Here is a 23,226-nt window from a genome sequence, read left to right on the forward strand (position 1 = left end):
TCATTTTTAAATGCAGTTCAACTTTCAGTTGCACTTCAGTTGTTATTATAGAAAATTATCTTTGGTTTAATTATATACATAATTGTATTGATTGTTTTATACGCCAGATTAAAAATGTTTATTGATGCTTAGCAATTTCAATAATTTACATTATTATTTATAATTTCGAGATCTTATTATACTGAAAATTAAAGCAAATATTCGGCATTTTTAAAAAATTTTAGTTATTGTTTGCGTGCCAGCTAAGAAACAGCAAATATGATTAAACTTTATATTTTTGCTCTGCTATTCCCAAATGTCTATTCTGTTAACAAAGTATATTAATGACATCATTATTAGAATATCAATTTGAACAATATGCGAATATTTTTCAGGTATTCACACAACGCCTGGCTGTGCATTGGAAATCCTTTAACTGCGTTTCAAATACAAAACTAATGAACTCAATGGATTGCATCATTATCGAGCCGGAGAGATCGCTGTTATATGCAAATTTTAGTCTCAAGGATGATATAAGGAAGCAGAATGTAACATTTGCATTACTCATTGCTCGACCGCCGTCGAATTATTTTAATAGGATTCTCAATTTAAGTGTGGATTTGTGCAAATTCTTCAAGGAATCACAGGGCAACAGGTTCTTTAATATTGCGTATAAAATCATATTAGCGAACTCCAATGCCCCCAAAAAGTGTCCTCTTACAAAGGTTAGTTCCATATGGAATCGCAAATAAAGTTCGATTATATTTCCAAAGATGTTTTCAGGGATCGTATTACTTTCGGAACATCGACCTAGGGGGAAATTTACCGCCCTTTTTGCCAACAAATGATTTTCAAGTTCAACTAAATATTGTATCCGATGTTGATTGGCTGTTGAACATCACTTCGATCGGACGTGCTGTAGATTTTATCAAGTGGAAAGGAAAATGAATATATTTGCAAATCAGTTCAATATACTTTTGTGTTCTTTTCTTTTTGCTTTCGTTCGGTCAACAAACTTGAACTGTAAGTGATATAAAAAATGATTATATGGAATTACTCGTAGTTTTGCATTCAAAATCAGTGCAGATGATGATATCATTCGGTGCTTCGATCGGATCAAAGAGAATCTCTTTAAGAATATGCCTGTTAGAAATGGCAATTACGATGCCCCGATACGTGGTCTGTCTATCAAGTGGCGTTGATTGCCGATCAACACAAAACAGACTACTGACGGCAGACAACGGACATCTCCATCCATTACTAGAGCATTATTTACGATTCAAGCTCAAGATGCCAGCTAACTGACAACAAATTTCACAACATCATGACACTTGAAATTGCCGCAAAATTTATTGCCTCGCTGCGCCGTTAGCAGCCCCTCGGACTTTTGTAAACCAGTCTGCAATCTGAACTCTGAAGTCTGCAGTCTCCACTCCGCACTCTCCATTCGTTGTGGTGTCTTCTATATGCGCTCGGCCTTTAAAAATGCAGTCTCCAGCTATTTGGCTGCAGTCTCCAGTCTCCAGTGTTTAAATGTCAAATGCCGCACGAGCTAAGAACACAACCAACCACACAGCGATGAAACCTACACCAAATGTGAACTAAGAATCCAATCAGCCCGGCAATCATTTGACATTTTCAATGGCCAACAACAACTACTGTGTAATCATCATGTGGGTCAGTGTGTGAGTCGGCTGAGTGTGGAGTGTGAGGATCTGCTGGAGCTGAAGCTGAAGCTAACCTTGCCAGCTTTCGTTTTCATTGAGTCGGTCGAACAACTTGTGAAAATTGCACAATTGCCGCTGACTGATACTGGTGACTCACCTCACAACAGCAATGCTGACAGCAACAACAATGGCGACAGCTCAGCTTGAAACCCGGCTTGGTGAGCTGTGAGTTTTGGGTGGGCGACAGACGAAGAAGACGGCACAACAATTTGCTTGGGGGTGTGCCTGTGAAGGCGGCCTGTCCCAAAAAAAAAGTTGTTGCCTTAGTTGTTGTCGTAGTTGTTATCGTAGTTGTTGGCGTCGCTGTCGCTGCTGTGGCTGTCGTTGGCAGCGGCAACACTTGACCAGGTTTTTTTTATGTCGGTGTTGCTCTCTTACCGGCCTGCGCGGTTGTTCAACTTATGGTGCACAATGTTGCTACTAAGTGTGTTGCAAGTGATTCTCGATTCGGTGGCATCAAAATTTATTTGTTTTTTGTTTATCTCGTTTGGCCAGAAATTGACAAGTAAGCGGCATAATCGTTTCTGCATGATACGAATAAATACGTAGCACACACACACACACACGCACAGTAGACACAGATTGACCCATTTTCCACAACTAATTAACATTTGCCAAGAGCCATTGCCGATGCCGTTTTGAACTCAATTATCGTCTTGCCTCATCTGCAACATCGCGAACCAAATAAACAAATGTGAAAACGAAAAAAAACAACAACAACATGCAACAACGCTGCACGAGTCTTACAACAATTTTCATTTCAGTCTGTGCCACACATACATTGTATGTCACTGTCCTACCTCCAGCTCCCTCTCCCCTCTCTCTCTCCTTTTGCACGCCCTGATCAACGTTACTCCCCTTAAACCACTCCCGTAAATAAGCGCTGCTGCAATTACAAGAATTCAAAGCAGCAACAGCAGCAGCAGCAACATCTTCTCTTCTCTCTTTTGGCATCTTCGCCACTCGAGCGAGAGACCCGCTACATTGAGAGCAAGCACAAACACAGAGAGAGAGAGTGAACGAAAGAGAGAGACAGAGAGCGATGTATTACATGTTCGGCTGCATTTTGGCAAAGACAACGACGACGTCGACGACGGCGACGAAGCTTGCAGAAAAACTCGTTCTGGCTTATTTCTAAATAACGGCATTACGAAGATGAACGACCGGACAGACGCAGACAATGCGCAGACTTTTACTGTGCCTATTACCATATCTAATGTATGCAAGGTATGGTAAGGCCGACTATTATACGACCCCATAAGTATACGAGTATAAGAAAACAAAGCTGATGATACAATGAAATAAACTTATACAGAAATATGAATTCTATCATATTTACCATAGATATAGATAAATATGTATGTAGCCCAATTAATAGCTTAAATTGAGTTGAATCAATTTTCATTATAGCATTTTGAACCTCGCTGAGATGCCGAGCAAAAAGCTTGGCTAAAAGCAGCATCTACGCTTATGGCAATTGCAACTACTCGCAAGCAATGTATCTGTATCTGTATCTGTGGCCAATAGTCGTGTTAGTGTGGGTTCGTGCTGCGAACTACGATCTGCAAGCTGCGAGCGCAGGAGACAAAGTCGTAGTCGTAGTCGTAGTCGAAGCCGCGACTACTATATAAAGCTCTTAAATAGGGCCGCCGCTGCACAGTTCGATCCGTTGCAGCTTTCACTTACCACAGCCAAACGGGCAACGGAGCAATCGCGCAACTTCTGCAACTTCAACTGCAACTGCAACTGCAACTTAAGGCAGAGTGATCAAGTGGCACATCGCAAACTGTAAACTGTGAATGACAATTACAACACAAGTTCGCAAGTGAACAATCTATCAACATTACATAAAATGAAAGTGCTTGTAAGTTAATCACTCGATCGATTAAAGCTAAAGTCTAGACAAGTGTTGTACTGCAAGATCTAGATAAAATAAATAAAAGAATATAAATTATAAATTTATAATATTAAAATATATTCAAAAAATAAGAATATATAAATAGAGAACAGAAATCATATTGTAAAAAAAAAAAAAAAAGAAAAATGAACATGTCACAAATCCTATTTAAAAATAATTAAAAAAAATATATATACCCAAAAATTAAAAAAGAAATCGAGTTATTTTGAAACCCAGTTTTACTTTTAAGTGCAATTAAAACTTTTTAGAAAATTTCCCTCTTACAAAAATGAATCCATCTCATCTTTAAAATCTTTTAAATTTCATACCAATTTCAATTCCCAGATACTCATCTCGCTGCTCGCTTTGTCGTGCCACGCCCAGCATCAGCACCAGCATCAGCATCATGCACACCTCAATGCGAATAACATTCCACGCGACGAGAAGCCAGATCACCGTCATGAGGATCCTCGCGAGACCAGCACCTGGATTCCCATTCTGAAGTACAACAAGGAGCAGAGCGAGGATGGCAGCTACAAGACCGAATACGAGACGGGCAACAATATTGTGCACGAGGAGACGGGCTTCCTCAAGGACTTCGAGACCAATCCGAATGGAGTGCTTGTCCAGCATGGACAATATTCGTATCAATCTCCAGAGGGTACTCTGGTCAATGTGCAGTACACAGCCGATGAGAATGGCTTCCGTGCCACCGGGGATCACATACCCACACCACCCGCCATACCGGAGGAGATTCAGAAGGGACTTGATCAAATCTATGCGGGCATTAAGCTGCAGCAGGAGCGATTGGAGCAGCGGGCCAAGAACGATCCTGCTTTTGCCAAGAAACTCGAGGAGCGACGAGTTGCCAATCAGAATGGTCAATACATTGGCCTGCTAGAGAACCAATAGAGAGTGCACCAATAGAGAGAGAGAGAGCGCCGTAGAACCTAAACCTCAACCAGGAAATCAAGTGCTGCACATAATTCGAGAATTCTTCCAAATTGATGCGAAAGAAAGACTGTGATTTCTGATATCAAATGCAAATTGAAATTAACATATTCCTGGAAATTCGCACGTAACACATAAATCAAAAAAAAAAAAACTAATCAAAATACTTCAGCACAAATATTTATATTAACGATCGTGAAAGTTTTGTTGCAAGCGAAACAACAACAGCAGAAAACAAATAAAAGAAACCAACTTTTGAATAAAAGCGGAAAAGCAAAGTTTCCGTCATGCCAAACACACACACACATACACACACATATGTGACCCTAAGCAAACATTATTCAACGCTTTTCCATTTCCATATGTTTCCACCACTTACAATAGTTTCCCTTCCTCCCCATGACTCCCTCTATCCCATCTACTTTAATGCTCACAAAACGTGACAATGCGCAATGGCTTTTGTTATTATTTTTTGTTTTTATTTTAATTTTATTTTTTCACAGCTTCAATTACCTCATGTGTGCTGTGTGCACATTTGTTAATTCAATTCCATGAATTATAAGTTTGCCAGTTTTTTCACGAATAATTCACATTTTCTCAGCATCGATTTTCCATATGCCTCGCAGACTTTTCGACAGCCCCGTCAGACCGGCTCTTGCATAATTATGACAGCTTTTCTCTCTCTTGACGTTTTGACTTGGTTTCGATTTTGCAAAGTGTTACATCCATGTAACTGAAGTGCTCCTTAACATAAATGCTCTGGGCAAACTTTAACTTTCAGTTTTTCAGCTAGGACTTTTGAAGCGGTTTGAGTTGATCAACAACTTTAAAATTGAGTTTATATTCTAGAAAATATTAATTTTTTCGGAAAATGAAAACTTATGATATGATAAAACACTTAAAAAGTAAAACTTAAAATCACAACTAATAAATAACTTTAAAGTTCAAAATAAATTCTGGTAAATACAATCTCTTAATTTGAAAGTGAAAACTTATATTGAATTGATAAACAACGTTAAAGATCAACTTAAATTCTGGAAAATATTATTTCTTTTCTGGAAAATATATACTAATATGGGTTGATAAATAACCTTAAAGTTGAATTCATATTCTGTATAATATTATTTCTTTACTAGAAAATGACAAGCAATAGTGTGTCGATATATTATATATCATTAAGGTTAATGTGAAATTCTAGAAAATAGTATTTCTCATTTGGAAATTACTATTGGTTGATTACTATTGAATTGATAAACAACTTTAAACGTAAACCTAAATTCGTAAAAACATTATATCTTTAATTAAAAATGAAAACATTTAGAGAGTTGCTTAAAAAGTTTAAGCTCAATTTTAATTGGAAATTTGATTTACTTATTTCAAAATAAAAACAACTAATAAGTTGGTAAGCCACTTTAAAGTTAAGTTCAATTTAAATTCTAGAAAATATTATTTCTTTATTTGAAAATGAAAACTAATATTGAATGGAGAAAAAACATTAAAGTTAAGTTCAATTTAAATTCAAGAATATAGAATATAGAGTTGGTAAATTATTTTTATATGTATTCTATAAAATATTATTTCTTTATTTCAAAATGAAAACTTCTAAAAACACTTTAAAGTTGAGATCAATTGAAATTCTAGATAAAAATATGTTTTTATTTAATAATCAAAGCTAATATCGAATTTATACAAACTTGAAGGTTTAGTTCAATTCAAGTTCTAAAATATAGAATATTGAGGTGGTACACCACTTCATGGTTTAATTTAAAATCTAAAAAATATTATTACTCTATTTGAAAATGAAAAGTAATATTCAACCTCGTAGCTCCAATTAAATTTATTTGGAATTCTGAGAAATACTTTCTAGGGTCAGCATAAACAAAAACGCATTAAGCTTATCACTGTCTGCTGATTTCTTCTAGAATGTGTAAGAGTACATAGCAAGTAAGTAAGTAAGTAAGTAAATGAGTAATCCAGTAACTTTCATTGGCACATGCCAAGTGTTATAGCCACCGTAGACTGTGTGGCTTATACGCTCTGCCCGTTTGAGCATTCGGCCTACAACTGTTTTACCGTTACACACGTTGAACCAATCAATTTGGTGAAAAGTTTTGCCCTCAGCGACAGTCATCAACAGCTTTAGAGATATTTATGAATTGTGTTGAGCTGGAGTCGAGCGGAGAACAAGCATTCTCATAAACGGTGCCAAAATAAACAAGCAAAATCTTTTGTTGTGGCACAAAGTAATTTGCATAAATATTAATAGAGAGATATACCTACGTATCTTACAAGATTTTAAGATTATGTGCTCAAGTGTTTGTAATATTTCCAACGTCATTAACAACAACAACAAGAACAACAACCACAACAAATAAATCATATGTGCTGCATTTTCACCAAAGCAGCAGCAGCCAAAGCAACGAAGAAATGTTTATTCGCCATTAAATTTTAACGCTCTTGCGCATAATTAAGCGAAAACTGAACAAAAGAAAAAATTTCTATAGCTGTGATTAAGAATGCTTCTCCATCATATTTGTTGCTTCCACTATTAAGTTCTTGTTGTATTTTTATTTTTCGAGCAGCAGCCGTTGAAGCAACCAGTCAATGAATGTGGCATGGAAGTGGAAGTTTAAGCTGGAACTGAAGCTGAAGCTGAAGCGGCCGCAAATTGATTTGGCCAACATCAGTTGCCGTTTAGAAGCCGCCGCGTTTAGACCACAAATCGTACGTAAAGCGAAAGAAGAAAACGCGAACTTGAAAATTCGAAAACTGTTCGAGAAGCAAACAAAAATAATAACAACAACAACAACAATTCGCTGCGAGCATTCAACTTGGATGATTGCGAATATCGATGGGCAAGTGGAATTTGAGAACAATGAGAATTGCTGTTGTTGTGTGAGCTGCTGCCCAACAAAACCGAAATGAAACAATAAAACCAAGCAGCTAACTGTGAACTGAAGATACAAATAAAAAACTAATAACAACAACAAGAAGAGACTCTTCAAAAGTGGCACATCATTTCTGTGAATAGAAATCGAAACTGAAACGAACTGCGACGAACTTTTTTGCCAAAACAAAATTTCAAAGACATTTTTTGTGCCAATTTGACTATGGCCAGCAAGCAGCGACTTCTCTTCATCTTGTTGTGGCAACTCTTTGCCTTTGGTTGTCAGCTGGTGCTCGCCCAGGATGAGCCAGAGGCACAGCAGCTGCAGGTGCCTCGTCCAAGGGGTCGTATACGTATTGCGGACTTGCAACCACCACCGCTAGCGCCAGTTGGGCCAATGAATTGGCCCACTTATGGAGCTGCTCTAGCACCAATGCCTGCTACATCCACGGTCCACGCCCATATTCCTTTGCTGCGGGAGCAGATCACCAGCAGCAGCACTGCGAGTGTGCCTCTGTCCTTGCCGTCGCCCAACGAGGAGGGAGGTGTGCAGGAGTCAGTGGTGTATGGCAACTGGAAGCCTGAGCATCCACTGCAGCCACAGGAGGAGGACACGCAGCCAAAGCAGCGTGTCTATGGACGTCTAGAGGCTATGCTTATGGGCATGCCAGCGGAGGGTAAGTAACGAAATTCCTAGAGATTTCTCAAGCATGCTTCTACAGCGTCTGCTTCGATTTACAGCCATGGACAGACGTGACGTGTCTAATGAGGAGTTGGAAGCTCAGTCAGAGCAACGTACAGCAGCTGGAGGCTATCAAAATCCCTATGCACACCAGGATAGCTACGAGCGAGCACAGAATTCTGGACATCGACGCTGGCGTCCACCAATGCCAAATGGCTTCAAAGAGTCAAAGCTGCAGCCAAAGCCGCAATATCCGCCACAAACTGAATCGCAGACTTCCTTTGAGGTCATCCACTTGAATGCATCGGATCCGATATTGAAAGCAATGGCAAAGCAGATCAATGAATCGATAGAGACGACAACCGCCCGACGTCAGGCCACACACACGACCGAGGACAACTGGATGCCATTGCCTTATCCCTATCCCACTCACAGCTACGAGAGCACACAACCGGTTCCAGGAGCAGCTCTAAGTTCAACTATCAGCAGAGTACGCAGCACAGAACCAGCCACACAGCAACCCACTCAAAGAGTGGAGTCCACCACGATTGCACTCAATTGGCCCACCGATTTTCTGGATGCCTCGCCAAGCAGCACGCCCCGAACTTACACGGATTCTGGCATCAGCATCGATCGTGTGGACAACATCGATAGCATTGATCGCATCGACAATGACGTGGTGGATCACGACGATTACAAGTACTATGAGGATAGTTTAAGTTCCTCTCAAATGCACAGTGAACTGAGTGTGCCGGAGACTTTGATTCCCCACCTGCCACTCAATATAACGCGTGTGGGAATTCCCTACGAGGATCGCAATTCCCTCGAGGAGCCAACCATTTGTGTGCCGCTCACAGTAACTGAAACAGCCTCGGAGAGTGCCACTCCGCTACTGGTCGAAGTGGAACGTGTCTATTGCTTCCCACTGCCCAAGGTAGAGGTCAGAACGGGCACCATTAAGCGGCAACAGCATCCAGAATTGGAACTGGAACAGGAACAAGAGCGTCACACCAATGGGACATCTCTGCCTGCGGAGGAGCCACAGCCAGCAATAACAGCTGGGGCAAGTTCTCGGTACAATTTCTTGGCACTACTTCTAATTATTGGGAGCAGCATATTGACGCGTTTTTAGACTAATTAGAGCGATGGCACTTAGCTTAAGTTCAACTCAGGGGCTACTTGTAATTAGAAAACTACTTATTTAAACAATTAAAGCAAAATCAAACTTGAATATGAGTATTATTAAATATTGATGGATGACAGATTTGCTTTCAATTATTTCTCTTTAATAAGTCGGCAGCACAATTTCCAATGTTGAACCTTTTCAAAATAGCAGTCTAGGAACGTCTGCTGATTATCAGAGATTTAGAGTTATCAATAAACACCCCATAAGTTCTAGTTGTAAACATATATTTATCAACTAACTTAATCTCGTATATAGTGACAAAGTAAATTTAGTTGATAACAAAAATTGATTCACAGAACATGAGACTCACAATTTATATACTTTTAATAACAGACAGATAAGCACTTCAGTAAGTTGAGGAAATCATGGAAGTTCAGAAGAATCAACAATTTCATGTTTATATAAAAGAAAATAAAAATTGATGACTTTATTTGGTTTTTGATAACACTATCAAAATACTACCCTACTATGGGTAGCGGGTATAAAAATAAGAGCAATTATGTCCCATCAAATGCATGTTACATATCAATTATTTATTTCTTAGCTTAATTAAGAGGTTCCTAAATTTAAATTCACAAACATTCGCTGCTTTTACATGCAGGCAACAAATTCATCACGTGCTGCTTTCCTTAGAATTTTACCGTTGTGGTTGGAGGGCAGTTTATCCGTAAAGCAAACTCCAGCATAGAGTTGTTTCTGCAGACCATTCAACTTATTGGCCACATGATCAATGATCGCCTTTTCACTTATCTCACATCCCTTTCGCTTCACCACCAAAGCACCTGCAGCATCTCCTTGTCTTTCGTCGTAGATCCCTACCACACACACGTCCTGCACTTCGGGTAGGTTTAAAATCACATTCTCGATTTCTGTGGGCCAATAGTGTAGTCCTTGGTACTTTAAGACCTCCTTCTTGCGATCCACAATGTAGAGGAAGTTCTTGTCATCAAAGTATCCCAAGTCGCCAGTGTGGAACCAACCTTCAGAGTCCTGCATGCGCTCCGTTTCCACCGGATTGCCGTAGTAACCATTCCACTTTTGTCCAGTGTGCACGAAGATCTCACCAACCTGATTGTGCTTAAGTGTCTTGCCATCTTCATCGACGATGCGGATTTGAATACCCGGCATAAGTCTACCGGCTGCAGTGCTATTTATAATCCCCACATTCCCCGTTATGACTCCAACTTCAGTCATGCCGTAGCCTGTATTGAACACGGCGTTGTTACAGATCTCCTGCGCTCTCTTTAGCGTTGTTAAGCTCACTGACCCGCCACCATAACTAAACATTTTTATAGGTGAAAGAGCCTCCGGGGTTGCATCAGGACAAGTGATTAAGGCAGCTAGATGACTGGGAGGCAATACAACGTAGTTGATCTGATAATTCTGAATCAGTTTTACAAAATATTCGGGACTAAAAGCCTTGTTCGATATGATGCGTGTGCAGCCAGCGACTGTGCTAAGCAGAAAACCCCAGACACCTGTCATCCAATCCAATGAACTCGGAAAATAGATAATCGATTCACTGGTAGTGAACCTGGAATTTAAATAAATGATTTAGAAATATTACGAAACTGGTTAGAGATTGGTTAGCTTACGTATCGATCATTGAGAGATTACTATTCGAAATACAGACGGCTTTTGGTAAACCTGTTGTGCCAGAGGAGCAAAGAATCGCCACGGTTTGATCTCCATTATGAATAGATTCAGGCCTACAAATGATATGGCGATTACAAAAAGATTTTATAAAACAAAGTATTTACTCACTGGTAGAACTTTTCTGAGGTTGTAGGTTCTAGCAATGATTCAATATTGGGAACATCCTTAATGTTCCCGGTTATTGTAATAATCTCTGGATTCCATTCTTGAGTTGCAGAACGGATTTTTTCATAGTGGAGTCCATCACAGAAGATTAACTTCGGTTTGGTTATTCCGAATGCATATTGTATAGTATCTATAAATTGAGGTGTTTCAATACATAAGTGAGGCGAAGTATTAATGATTAATATTACCTTTATCTGCAATTGAATTCACAGCATGAAACTTTGTAGTGTTCATTAGACACGCGACACCCAAAGGCATAAGATAAGTGGAGTTTGTCGCCAATATTCCAATCACATCCTGGCTATTCAGTCCTTTATTCTTCAAGTGTTGTGCAATTCTTATGGCCCAAGTAATGGCTTGACCATTAGTTAAGGTTATACCATCTTCATCATTGATCTATAGTTGAGGATTATTGTATCACAAGCTCTAAATTCTTAAAAGATATTTTACTCACCTGACACACATTTTTGGGCCAGTTTCTCATTATATTGAATATGATTCTACCCACAGACATGTCTTGGTTGTACATTAAAGAACGTTGCATACCACTCCAGGTATTATTATCCTTATTGTAGGTGGTGGGAAATGCTGCCATTTTAGAAAGTAGACTACTCACTTCTTACTATGTCAAGATTGAATTGTTTATGATATATTAAACTCTGAGTCTTGCGTATTTATAGTGAAAGTGGTCGCTAAAATTTATCATATATCCAGCCTATTTTTATTTTCTATTTATAAATGGGATTTTTTGTTCTTATCTTAATTTAAATTCATTCACCAAATGGCTAACATCGGGTGCAGCTTATCACTCTACTTAAAATTTTACTCTACTCATTATTTTAAATATAATCAACTGTCTAGTCCAATGGAAATGCCTACGAGATACCCTACGCCATTAACTATTAGTTAAATAATATATTTATTATCATTTGTATAGCCCATGAGAAATTTTAACGAGATAAAACAGCAAAGAAGGAAATTGTTCTTTGGCGTCGTGGATAACTAAATATGTTAAGTTACATATTTCATTATTATAGAATTAAAAATTGCTCATTATCTGTACCCTTAACTCCCAATACTTAAACGTGCATTGCAGAGTTGGTGATGTAGGTCGTCATTCTTTACTAAAAATACTTTCATGCTGATATTATGAATATCCATAGATTAGATTTATTTTTGGAAAGCATTGCTTTCTTTTACAATGATTACTCATATATTAAATATGCAAAATTGATATGATATGTGAATACCCTGCGAACCATTTGCGAAATAAGCACCACCTGTAATTTCGAGCCATCCACCAAAGAGATAAACATATGTACGTAGGTGCATCTTTATTCAGGCATCAAATACAAGATGTGATTTTATATGATGGTATGTGATTTTACAAGCTTAATTGAAAAGAATTAAACTCCTGTATGAAGTTACATCCACGTGCATTTACGAGTACGAAATATTTCAGTTTACCAATTGGTTTTAGCACCTGTAGGCGAGAAACAATCTTATCTGAGTGCAACAATAACAGTTGCTATTAAAAAAAAAACAGGTGTTCATACGGACAATATGATATATAATATTTTGTACTCTAAAGTATATTGTGAATGTAGCATTATATCGATTTAAAAAATTTAGTATATTTTAGTATTCAGTAAATATCTTAATATACAAGTTTTTACCAATAAAATGTCTTTCATCCCCTTTTGCTCGACACTCGACTGTAGCTTTCTAACTTGTTGAATATTAATATTGACAGGTTCATAATCAATTATTTCATATAAATAGAAGAGAGTAGGTACAAATATGAATTTATAAATCTAAAATAACAGTTTCAGAAAAAATAAATTTGTTTATCAACTAGCTTAACTCAGTTTGTGTTGTAAAAAAACCTCCCAGATATATTACAATTATATAAAAACTCGTGTGTTTGTTAAGTTTTATATTCTTGTTTTATTTTTTTACTCAAAACGAGAAAGAGTAATTTAAAATAGAGCGAGCGAGACACTTTTACTGTAGCTTACGGTTGGTCATGAATCTTTTGCGTCGGGAAATACCAAATTGGTATTTTTCCATAGTTTTTTTTTATCATCTACATATGTATTTATTAGATTATCAGAAAATAAGACACAATATCTACTATGTGTGAATAACTTTTGAAACACTCAAATACGTCACTTGAAATACGTCATATTAATATAGTTATAATTATTCTATTTTGGGGTCAACTATAATTCACATAATAGAAATTTCTTTCAACCTTTTCAGACAAGTATGGGAATCTTATTGTTTAAAAATGTTTATTCTATTTAAAACCAAGTAAGAAATATATAATAGAGTATGCTCGATTGTAAGATACTCGCTACAGATTGTAAATAAAAGCAAAACATTGCGGTATTGTTCTTCAAATATACCAAATAACCACAATATTTAAAAAAGGCTATAATTGGTATACCAATATTAATTATGGCTCTATCTCTTATAGTCTCTGAGATCTAAGTATCTATACGGACAGACACACAGACGGACTTAGCTCTATCATCTAGGCATTTGACGCTGATTATACCTTTTGCATATAACATACATTTCCTGTAGGCTCAAAATTTCAATACTTTTCTATGCAATGGGTAGAGGGTATAAAAAGTGCTGTCGAATCTTAAGGCTCTATCTCTGGTATTAGTATCAAAACAAAAATTTTCTTCATAAAACTTTAAGGTCGCATATAAATATATTTATTTCTTAATCTAATTTAGCAGTTCTTAAATTACGATTAGCCAATATCTGCTTTTATTTCTTGGAAACAAATTTATCACGTGCTGCTTTCCTTAGAATTTTACCATTGTGGTTGGAGGGCAGTTTATCCGTAAAGCAAACTCCAGCATATAGTTGTTTCTGCAGACCATTCAACCTCTTGGCCACATGATCAATGATCGCCTTTTCACTTATCTCACATCCCTTTCGCTTCACAACCAAAGCCCCTGCAGCATCTCCTTGTCTTTCATCGTAGATGCCCACCACACACACGTCCTGCACCTCTGGTAGGTTTAAAATCACATTCTCGATTTCCGTTGGCCAATAGTGTAGACCTTGGTATTTTAAGACCTCCTTCTTGCGATCCACAATGTAGAGGAAGTTCTTGTCATCAAAGTATCCCAAGTCGCCAGTGTGGAACCAACCTTCAGAGTCCTGCATACGCTCCGTTTCCACCGGATTGCCGTAGTAACCATTCCAGGTTTGTCCAGTGTGCACGAAGATCTCACCAACCTGATTTTGTTTAAGTCTCTTGCCATCTTCATCAACGATGCGGATTTGTATACCCGGCATAAGTCTACCGGCTGCAGTACTATTTATAATCCCCACATTACCCGTTATGACTCCAACTTCGGTCATGGCGTAGGCTGAGTTGAACACGGCGTTCTTACAGATTTCCTGCGTTCTCTTCAGCGTTGTTAAGCTCACTAACCCGCCACCATAGCTGAGCATTTTTATAGGCGAAAGAGCCTCCGGGGTTGCATCAGGACATGTGATCAAGGCGGCTAGATGTCTGGGCGGCAATATAACATAGTTTATCTGGTAAGTCTTAACCAGATTTACAAAGTGTTCAGGACTAAAAGCCTTGTTCGATATGATACGTGTGCAGCCAGCGACTGTGCTAAGAAGAAAACCCCAGACGCCTGTAACCCAATCCAATGAACTGGGCAAATAGATAATCGATTCACTGGTAGTCAACCTGGAATTTAAATAAATGATTTAGAACATTGCGATACTAAGAGACTGGTTAGCTTACATATCAATCATTATGAGACTACTATTTGAAATGCAGACGGCTTTTGGTAAACCTGTTGTGCCAGAGGAGCAAAGAATCGCTACTGTTTGATCACCATTCTCGATAGATTCAGGCCTACAAATTATAGAGGAATTATATAAGGAACTTACTTCTACCTTCTATTCCTTTTACTCACTGATAAAACTTTTCTGTGGTTGTAGGCTCTAGCAAAGATTCAATATTGGGAACATCCTTAATGTTCCCGGTTAATGTAATTATTTCTGGATTCCATTCTTGAGTTGCAGAACGGATTTTTTCATAGTGGAGTCCATCACAGAAGATTAGCTTCGGTTGGGTTATTCCAAATGTATATTGTATAGTATCTATAAATTGAGATCCTTTAATATTATATATAAATGGGGAGAAGTATTAATGATTAATCTTACCTTTATCTGCAATTGGATTCACAGCATGAAACTTTGTAGTGTTCATTAGACACGCGACACCCAAAGGCATAAGATAAGTGGAATTTGTCCCCAATATTCCAATCACATCCTGGCTATTCAGTCCTTTATTCTTCAAGTGTTGTGCAATTCTTATGGCCCAAGTAATGGCTTGACCATTAGTTAAGGTTATACCATCTTCATCATTGATCTATAGTTGAGGATTATTGTATCACAAGCTCTAAATTCTTAATAGATATTTTACTCACCTGACACACATTTTTGGGCCAGTTTCTCATTATATTGAATATGATTCTACCCACAGACATGTCTTGGTTGTACATCAAAGAACGTTGCATACCACTCCAGGTATTATCATCCTTATTGTAGGTGGTGGGAAATGCTGCCATTTTAGAGTGTAGACTACTCACTTCTTACTATGTCAAGATTGAATTGTTTATGATATTTTTAACTCTGAGTCTTGCGTATTTATAGTAAAAGTGGTCACTACAATTTATCATATATCCAGCCTATTTCTATTTTTTATTTATAAATGGGATTTTTATTGTTATCTTAAGTTAAATTCATTCACCAAATGGCTAACATCTGGTGCAGCTTATCATTCTACTTAAATCTTTACTCTACATTCGGTTAGTCATTATTTTAAATATAATCAACTGTCTAGTCCAATGGGAATATAAGATACCCTACACTCTTGAGTATTAGTTAAATAATTTATATTAGATATGCAGAGTGCATTGCAGAGTATCTTGTAGGTCGTCATTCTTTATTAAAAAATACTATCTTGCTGACGTTATGAATATCCATAGATTAGATTTCTTCCAATATTAAATATGGAAAAATTATACGATATGTAAATACCCAGCGAGCCATTTGCGAAATATACACCACCTCTAATTTCGAACCATCGACCAAAGAGATAAACATATGAATTTTTATTCAGGCATCAAATTCAGGATGTGATTTTATATGATGGTATGTGAGTTTACAAGCTTATTTTATAAGAAATAAACTCTTGCATAAGGTTACATCCACACGCATTTACAAGTACAAAATATTTCTGATTAGCAAGTGGGTTTAGCACCTGTAGGCGTGAAAAAAAATCTAAAACAAATTAGATCTGATTGCAACAATAACAGTTATTATCAAAAAAAATCCAGGTGTTCATACGGATAGTATGATATATTTTGTACTCTATAGTATATTTTTAATGTAGTCTTATATCGATTTATGAAATGTATCTCTTAGTATATTTTAGTATTCAATAGATATCTTAATATACAAATTTGTACCAATAAAATGGCTTTTGCCTTCTTTTCCTCGACAGTGGACTGTAGCTTTCTAACTTGTTGAATATTAATATTGACATGTTCATAATCCATTAATCAAACACAATATCTACTATGTGTGAATAATTTTTGAAACACTCAAATACGTCACTTGAAATACGTCATTTTAAAATAGTTATAATTATGCTATTTTGAGGTCAACTATAATTCACATAATACAAATTTCTTTCAACCTTTTCAGATAACTATGGGAATAATTTTGTTTAAAATTTTTTGTTCTATTTAAAACCAAGTGAGAAATATTTAGTATACCAATATATACCAATATACCAATACCAAATTAATACCCAAACATATTAAAATATACCGAAAATTATTATTGGTATATCGATATAGTACTATATTCAAGCAATACCCGACTGCAACATCCGATTTTGTATTGAACTTTTTTTAAGAATTTTATCGGATTCTTAACATACAATAATAACAAGCAAAAAAGCTACAGTCGAGTATGCTCGACTGTGAAATACCCCCCTACCCATTTAAAATAAAAGCATAACAATGCAGCAATATTCGTCATATAAGCCAAATTAATATAACGAAAAATACTTCAAATATACCGAAGGCTATATTTGGTATATTCATATAGTACTACATTCGGAATATACCATAGAGTGCAAATTATACCTGATTGTCAGCCAAAGAAACTGAGACTCGTGCAAAAATATTTCTTGAATAACTTCGACAATTTTAATATGATCGCAACCAAATCAGGAACCATTAAGACTATAGTTACATTTTTGTTGATTTTCGGAGGCGGAAGTAGGCGTGGTATAAATTTTAAATAAACTTGATCTTGTAAACATAACAAGAACGATCGAAAATTATATCTCTGTCTCTTAAAGTCTCTGAGATCTATGTCGCACAATGTTATAATACCCTTCTACCCTATGGGTAACTGGTATAAAAAGTGCTGTCCAAAATTATGGCTCTATCTCTGGTATGAGTATCAAAACATAAAATTTTAAGGTCACATGTAAGTATGTTTATTTCTTAATCTAATTTAGCAGTTCTTAAATTACGATTAGCCAATATCTGCTTTTATTTTTTGGAAACAAATTCATCACGTGCTGCTTTTCTTGGTATCTTGCCATTAAAATTGGTGGGCAGCTTATCAGTAAAGCGAACTCCAGCGTGTAGTTGCTTCTGCAGACCATTCAACTTATTGGCCACATGATCAATGATCGTCTTTTCACTTATCTCACATCCCTTTCGCTTTACCACCAAAGCACCTGCAGCATCTCCTTGTCTTTCATCGTAGATGCCCACCACACACACGTCCTGCACTTCGGGTAGGTTTAAAATCACATTCTCGATTTCCGTTGGCCAATAGTGTAGACCTTGGTACTTCATGACCTCCTTCTTGCGATCCACAATGTAGAGGAAGTTCTTGTCATCAAAGTATCCCAAGTCGCCAGTGTGGAACCAACCCTCAGAGTCCTGCATGCGCTCCGTTTCCACCGGATTGTCATAGTAACCATTCCAGGTTTGTCCAGTGTGCACGAAGATCTCACCAACCTGATCGTGGCCAAGTCTCTTGCCATCCTCATCTACGATTCGAATTTGAATACCCGGCAAAAGTCTTCCGGCTGCTGTATTGTTTGTAATTCCAACGTTACCCGTTATGGCTCCCACTTCGGTCATTGCATAAGCTGAATTGAAGACGGCATTCTTGCATATCTCCTGAGTTTTCTTAAGAGTTGTTAAGCTCACTAAACCGCCACCATAGCTGAGCATTCGAATAGAAGCAAGAGCCTCTGGGGTGGCAACAGGACAAGTGATTAAAGCGGCCAAATGTCTGGGCGGCAAGATAACATAGTTGATCTGGTAATTCTGAACCAGATTGACAAAATGCTCCGGGTTAAAAGACTTGTTAGATATAATGCGTGTGCAGCCGGCAACTGTGCTGAGAAGAAAACCCCAAACGCCTGTAATCCAATCCAATGAACTGGGCACATAGATAATCGATTCACTAGTAGTCAACCTGGAATTTGAAATAATGATTAAAATAAATTTTATAAGATAAAAGACTAGCTAACTTACATATCAACCATTATAAGACTACTATTCGAAATGCAGACAGCTTTTGGTAAACCTGTTGTGCCAGATGAACATAGAATCGCCACGATTTGATCTCCATTCTCGATAGATTCAGGCCTACAAATGATATGGCGATTACATAAAGATTTTATAAAACAAAGTATTTACTCACTGATAGAACTTTTCTGTGGTTGTAGGTTCTAGCAATGATTCAATATTGGGAACATCCTTAATGGTTCCTGTTATTGTAATAATCTCTGGATTCCATTCTGAAGTTGCAGAACGGAATTTTTCATAATGGAGTCCATCACAGAAGATTAGCTTCGGTTTGGTTATTCCAAATGCATATTGTATAGTATCTATAAATTAATTTAATATATTCAAATTATTTAATATACTAAGTGAGGCGAATTATTATTGATTAGTCTTACCTTTATCCGCAATTGGATTCACAGCATGAAACTTTGTTGTGTTCATTAGACACGCGATACCCAAGGACATAAGATAAGTGGAATGTGTACACATTATTCCAATCACATCCTTGCTATTAAGTTCTTTCTTTTTCAAGTGTTGTGCAATTCTTATGGCCCAAGTTATGGCTTCACCGTTTGTTAATGTTACGCCATCTTCATCATTTATCTATTATTGTGGAATATTATATCACAAGCTCTAAATTCTTAATAGATATTCTACTCACCTGACACACATTTTTGGGCCAGTTCCTCATGATATTAAATATGATTCTACCGACAGACATGTCCTGGTTGTACATCAAAGAACGTTGCATACCACTCCAGGTATTATTATCCTTATTGTAGGTTGTGGGAAATTGTGCCATATTGGAAACGAAGCTACTAACTTCTCAGTGCGAATGATTTATCGAACCCAGATACTTTTGTATTTATAGTGAAGATGTTCAGTGCAATTTGTCTTATCAAATTGTATGCCCAGACTATTCAATAAATATCTATTTATAATTGGGATTTTAATTCTTATTTTAATTCTTATCCTAATTCATTCACTAAATTACTAGCACCTGGTGCATCTTATCATTCTACTTACGTCTTTGCTTCAGATTCGGCTAATCATTATTTTCAATTATAATCGACTATTGGCACACTTTAGGGAACAACTTCAAGATCCCCTGTGCCTTTGACTTTTCGCTTGATAGTTAGGTTTCTTTATCTATTGTATAACCCTTGAGATTTGTTAAAAGAAATCAAAAGTTGAAGTAGTTCAGTAGTAGTGGGTATTAATAACTAAATAGCACTATTTAATCAATATACAATTGAAAATTACGTATTATCTAAAGTTTGGATTGTATTAAATTTTTGAGTTAGAATTGCAGAGTATCATGTAGACCAGCATTCTCTATTAGATCATACTTTCTTGCTGACGTTATGAGTATCCATAGATTAGATTTCTTCTTCGAAATCATTGTTTTGCATTCACAGTGATTAATCATATATTAATTATAGCAAGTTGTGAAGCCCCAACATATGTGGATGTAAATATCTTGCTGCCTTTTTTATGATACAGCAGATTACTTTTATTTGAATTTATGGACTTCAATTCGGAAATGAAACGCAGTATTTGCCTTTATAGGGTTTTTTCTTTTTTTTGTTATCGGTTTTGAGTTTACAAGCTTATTTGGACAGAATTATTCTACTAGAAACTAAGAATTATTTTTTTTTACCCCATTTTGGGAGGTAAACTGCTCCCGTGCTATCCTTCGTAAAGTCTTTCCATTCACGTTGGCTGGCAATTTATCCGTGAAGCGAACTCCGGCATGAAGCTGCATCTGCACACCTTTCAATCTCTTGGCGACATGGTCAATGATCGCCTTTTCACTTATATTACATCCACTGCGCTTCACTACCAAAGCACCAGCCGCATCTCCTTGTCTCTCATCGTAGATACCCACGACGCAGACGTCCTGCACCTCGGGCAGCTCTACAATGACATGCTCTATTTCCGTGGGCCAATAGTGCATACCTTGATACTTCATAATCTCCTTCTTGCGATCCACAATGTAAAGATAGTTCTGATTGTCAAAATATCCCAAATCACCTGTGTGGAACCAGCCCTTATAGTCATGCATCTTCTGCGACTCGACTGGATTGCCATAGTATCCATTCCATCCATGTCCAGTATGCACATATATTTCGCCGACCTGATTGTAACCCAATCTTTTGCCATCCTCATCGACTATTTGAATCTTAACGCCCGGCAATAGTCTGCCTGCCGCATTATTATTGCTAATTCCAATATTTCCCGTAATACCGCCCACCTCTGTCATGGCGTAACCTGAATTCAGCATGGCAGTCTTACATATCTCCTGAGCACGCTGGAGTGTTGTGAGGGAAACTAAACCTCCACCATAGCTGAGCATACGAATAGAGGAAAGCGCCTCTGTGGTGGCAGCAGGACAAGTGATCAAGGCGGAGAGATGCCTCGGAGGTACAACCACGTAGTTGATTTTGTATTTCTTCACCAACTCCACAAAGTATTCCGGAGAGAAGGGTTTGTTCGTTATGATCCGAGTGCAGCCGAAAAGAGTGCTGAAGGAAAAGCCCCATAGGCCGGTAATCCAATCCAAGGAACTTGAAGTAAATACGATCGATTCACTGCTGACTAGCCTGCAATATTTGGTTGTTAATTAAAAGAAACTAAATCTCAAATCTCATATCTTACATATTATCCTGAATAAGGATATGATTCGACATGCAGACAGCTTTCGGTAATCCTGTTGTGCCAGATGAACACAAAATTGCAACAGTTTGATCACCGCCAAGTTTCAGAGGTTCTGGTCTAGAATTTGCACATTAAATTACAACTTATAATTAATTAAATTTGCACTTATTACGCACATATAGAACATTTCTGTAGGTGTGGGATCCAGCAAGGACTCTATCCTAGGCACATTATCAATATGATCGATCAAGGTGAATATTTCTGGTTGCCAAGCTCTTGTAGCAGATTTAATCTTCTCATACTCGAGTCCATCGCAAAAAATGAGCTTTGGCTTGGTAATATTATAAATATACTTGATGGTATCTGCAATATTTAATCAAATTCCGTGATTTGAAATAAGTGCGATTAAAGGTTGGACATACCCTCGTCAAGCATTGGATTGACAGCATGGAACGGTGTGGTGTTCAATAGACAAGCAACACCCAATGGCAGCAGATAAGTAGTGTTTTTAGCCAAAATGCCAATCACATCTGTATTATTTAATCCTCTCTTCTTCAGGTGTTGTGCAATGCGAATAGCCCAAGTAAGTGCCTGAGCATTTGTCAGCGTAACTCCGTCAACATCGTTGATCTGCACATTATTACAAAATTGTAAAACTGCATTGAAAATTCCTATCAGGGGCATGACTCACCTGTATAACATTTTTTGGCCAATTTTTCATGGTACTGAATATAATCCTGCCCACAGATGTGTCATAGTTGTACAAGGAGCTAATTTTTGCACCAGCCCAGGTGTTATCCTTGGGATCGAAGGTTGTTGGTAATGCTGCCATATTGGTAGTCCGACTGTTTCTAAACTGACTTCTTTACACTCATAAGGTGTTGTGACTTGTGAAATATCAAACTCTATCGCCAGTATATTTATAATGACAATGTACTTCGTGATTTGTAGTTGTAAATCTATTTATGCCTTCCGTTGAAGGTTAACACTTCTGCCATCTTATCAATCACGAACTTAGCTACCAACCGCCTAATATCATAATCGGTTAATCATAATTTGACATATAGAAAACGTGAGATGACTGCAAAATACCCTGTTTTAAACAAGCTTAAAAACATTTATTAACAACAACCTTAGTTAATTCTATTTAATTTGCAGAATTATAATTAGAATTCATTTCAGATTTTAATTTTTATAACTGAACAAGAAGTTCTATGCAGTTTACAATTAATTGAGGCAACGTCATAAGAACCCTTTTAAAGTTTTTAATGAGTACTAAGTACAAAGTAATGTATACGAGTTTAAACTGATTATTGGTCGAAAGATACAATTTCATATCAGTTCGCTCGGAAAGTAGTTTAAAGATTAGAACTGATTTTCCTTAACCAAGCCAACGTCATATATTCATTATCTTATCTTAAGTGTTTGGATTTTTGCATATTGTTGCTTTGTCATTAACACGTGTGCTGTGTTTATATTATTAATACGCCTAATATAAATATATAAGTATGTGGGCAAATCCCAGATAAAGTCCACCAAATTAATTAAATTTTAATGTCTACAAGTATATAAATTATGCATTCATTAAAAACAAAATTTAATAAATATATTTGCCAAGCTTTAGCATTTTTTAGGCGCTTGCTAAAAACTTTACTCTTTTGCTAATAAGTTATTGAATACGCTATTCTGTGAGGCGTCCACCACCATCAATTATTGACAATTAATTCGCAAAACGTATATACAATGAATATCATTCATCATATATTATGCAGTAAGAAACTAAACTAAC

The 23,226-nt window shown here is 37.1% G+C and overlaps 7 protein-coding genes across 7 annotated transcripts; 3 read left to right on the top strand and 4 right to left on the bottom strand.

Moving 5' to 3' along the window:
* The first annotated feature begins 380 nt into the window (after positions 1 to 380).
* Positions 381 to 1,078, top strand: LOC133846244 (uncharacterized). Its single transcript, XM_062281076.1, has 2 exons — positions 381 to 704; positions 763 to 1,078. Exons 1-2 carry the CDS (start codon positions 438 to 440, stop codon positions 925 to 927), a joined length of 432 nt encoding a protein of 143 aa, XP_062137060.1. The 5' UTR covers positions 381 to 437; the 3' UTR covers positions 928 to 1,078.
* Positions 1,079 to 3,140: 2,062 nt separating this feature from the next.
* On the top strand, positions 3,141 to 4,732 carry LOC133844258 (endocuticle structural glycoprotein SgAbd-2). The gene is made up of 2 exons (XM_062278170.1): positions 3,141 to 3,570; positions 3,949 to 4,732. Exons 1-2 carry the CDS (start codon positions 3,559 to 3,561, stop codon positions 4,513 to 4,515), a joined length of 579 nt encoding a protein of 192 aa, XP_062134154.1. The 5' UTR covers positions 3,141 to 3,558; the 3' UTR covers positions 4,516 to 4,732.
* Positions 4,733 to 6,302: 1,570 nt separating this feature from the next.
* On the top strand, positions 6,303 to 9,620 carry LOC133843443 (uncharacterized). Its single transcript, XM_062276999.1, has 2 exons — positions 6,303 to 8,118; positions 8,183 to 9,620. Exons 1-2 carry the CDS (start codon positions 7,665 to 7,667, stop codon positions 9,253 to 9,255), a joined length of 1,527 nt encoding a protein of 508 aa, XP_062132983.1. The 5' UTR covers positions 6,303 to 7,664; the 3' UTR covers positions 9,256 to 9,620.
* A 160-nt stretch (positions 9,621 to 9,780) lies between these two features.
* LOC133843442 (uncharacterized) lies at positions 9,781 to 11,763 on the bottom strand. Its single transcript, XM_062276998.1, has 5 exons — positions 11,585 to 11,763; positions 11,319 to 11,526; positions 11,074 to 11,260; positions 10,905 to 11,018; positions 9,781 to 10,843 (listed from the first exon to the last, which is right to left on the bottom strand). The coding sequence occupies exons 1-5, from the start codon at positions 11,723 to 11,725 to the stop codon at positions 9,901 to 9,903; spliced, it is 1,593 nt and encodes a 530-aa protein (XP_062132982.1). The 5' UTR covers positions 11,726 to 11,763; the 3' UTR covers positions 9,781 to 9,900.
* A 2,051-nt stretch (positions 11,764 to 13,814) lies between these two features.
* Positions 13,815 to 15,781, bottom strand: LOC133843440 (uncharacterized). Its single transcript, XM_062276995.1, has 5 exons — positions 15,603 to 15,781; positions 15,337 to 15,544; positions 15,087 to 15,273; positions 14,912 to 15,025; positions 13,815 to 14,854 (listed from the first exon to the last, which is right to left on the bottom strand). The coding sequence occupies exons 1-5, from the start codon at positions 15,741 to 15,743 to the stop codon at positions 13,912 to 13,914; spliced, it is 1,593 nt and encodes a 530-aa protein (XP_062132979.1). The 5' UTR covers positions 15,744 to 15,781; the 3' UTR covers positions 13,815 to 13,911.
* Positions 15,782 to 17,673: 1,892 nt separating this feature from the next.
* On the bottom strand, positions 17,674 to 19,624 carry LOC133843441 (uncharacterized). The gene is made up of 5 exons (XM_062276997.1): positions 19,441 to 19,624; positions 19,175 to 19,382; positions 18,916 to 19,102; positions 18,747 to 18,860; positions 17,674 to 18,687 (listed from the first exon to the last, which is right to left on the bottom strand). The coding sequence occupies exons 1-5, from the start codon at positions 19,579 to 19,581 to the stop codon at positions 17,745 to 17,747; spliced, it is 1,593 nt and encodes a 530-aa protein (XP_062132981.1). The 5' UTR covers positions 19,582 to 19,624; the 3' UTR covers positions 17,674 to 17,744.
* A 678-nt stretch (positions 19,625 to 20,302) lies between these two features.
* Positions 20,303 to 22,338, bottom strand: LOC133845013 (uncharacterized). The gene is made up of 5 exons (XM_062279324.1): positions 22,129 to 22,338; positions 21,860 to 22,067; positions 21,614 to 21,800; positions 21,438 to 21,554; positions 20,303 to 21,382 (listed from the first exon to the last, which is right to left on the bottom strand). The coding sequence occupies exons 1-5, from the start codon at positions 22,267 to 22,269 to the stop codon at positions 20,419 to 20,421; spliced, it is 1,617 nt and encodes a 538-aa protein (XP_062135308.1). The 5' UTR covers positions 22,270 to 22,338; the 3' UTR covers positions 20,303 to 20,418.
* Between the last annotated feature and the right edge of the window lie 888 nt (positions 22,339 to 23,226).

Source organism: Drosophila sulfurigaster, chromosome 3, assembly GCF_023558435.1.
Source record: "Drosophila sulfurigaster albostrigata strain 15112-1811.04 chromosome 3, ASM2355843v2, whole genome shotgun sequence".
Classification (NCBI taxonomy): Eukaryota; Metazoa; Arthropoda; class Insecta; order Diptera; family Drosophilidae; genus Drosophila; species Drosophila sulfurigaster.

Bases quoted from the DNA above. Each gene is read 5' to 3' on its own strand.
- LOC133846244 (XM_062281076.1), top strand. From the start codon at position 438: ATGAACTCAATGGATTGCATCATTATCGAGCCGGAGAGATCGCTGTTA. The intron at 705-762 runs GTTAGTTCCATA...AGATGTTTTCAG, and splicing joins AAAAGTGTCCTCTTACAAAG to GGATCGTATTACTTTCGGAA.
- LOC133843443 (XM_062276999.1), top strand. From the start codon at position 7,665: ATGGCCAGCAAGCAGCGACTTCTCTTCATCTTGTTGTGGCAACTCTTT. The intron at 8,119-8,182 runs GTAAGTAACGAA...TTCGATTTACAG, and splicing joins TATGGGCATGCCAGCGGAGG to CCATGGACAGACGTGACGTG.
- LOC133843442 (XM_062276998.1), bottom strand. From the start codon at position 11,725: ATGGCAGCATTTCCCACCACCTACAATAAGGATAATAATACCTGGAGT. The intron at 11,527-11,584 runs GTGAGTAAAATA...CCTCAACTATAG, and splicing joins GGCCCAAAAATGTGTGTCAG to ATCAATGATGAAGATGGTAT. The intron at 11,019-11,073 runs GTGAGTAAATAC...TATCATTTGTAG, and splicing joins ACCTCAGAAAAGTTCTACCA to GCCTGAATCTATTCATAATG.
- LOC133843440 (XM_062276995.1), bottom strand. From the start codon at position 15,743: ATGGCAGCATTTCCCACCACCTACAATAAGGATGATAATACCTGGAGT. The intron at 15,545-15,602 runs GTGAGTAAAATA...CCTCAACTATAG, and splicing joins GGCCCAAAAATGTGTGTCAG to ATCAATGATGAAGATGGTAT. The intron at 15,274-15,336 runs GTAAGATTAATC...CTCAATTTATAG, and splicing joins GAATCCAATTGCAGATAAAG to ATACTATACAATATACATTT.
- LOC133843441 (XM_062276997.1), bottom strand. From the start codon at position 19,581: ATGGCACAATTTCCCACAACCTACAATAAGGATAATAATACCTGGAGT. The intron at 18,861-18,915 runs GTGAGTAAATAC...TATCATTTGTAG, and splicing joins ACCACAGAAAAGTTCTATCA to GCCTGAATCTATCGAGAATG. The intron at 18,688-18,746 runs GTAAGTTAGCTA...TTCAAATTCCAG, and splicing joins AGTCTTATAATGGTTGATAT to GTTGACTACTAGTGAATCGA.
- LOC133845013 (XM_062279324.1), bottom strand. From the start codon at position 22,269: ATGGCAGCATTACCAACAACCTTCGATCCCAAGGATAACACCTGGGCT. The intron at 22,068-22,128 runs GTGAGTCATGCC...AATAATGTGCAG, and splicing joins GGCCAAAAAATGTTATACAG to ATCAACGATGTTGACGGAGT. The intron at 21,801-21,859 runs GTATGTCCAACC...TAAATATTGCAG, and splicing joins CAATCCAATGCTTGACGAGG to ATACCATCAAGTATATTTAT.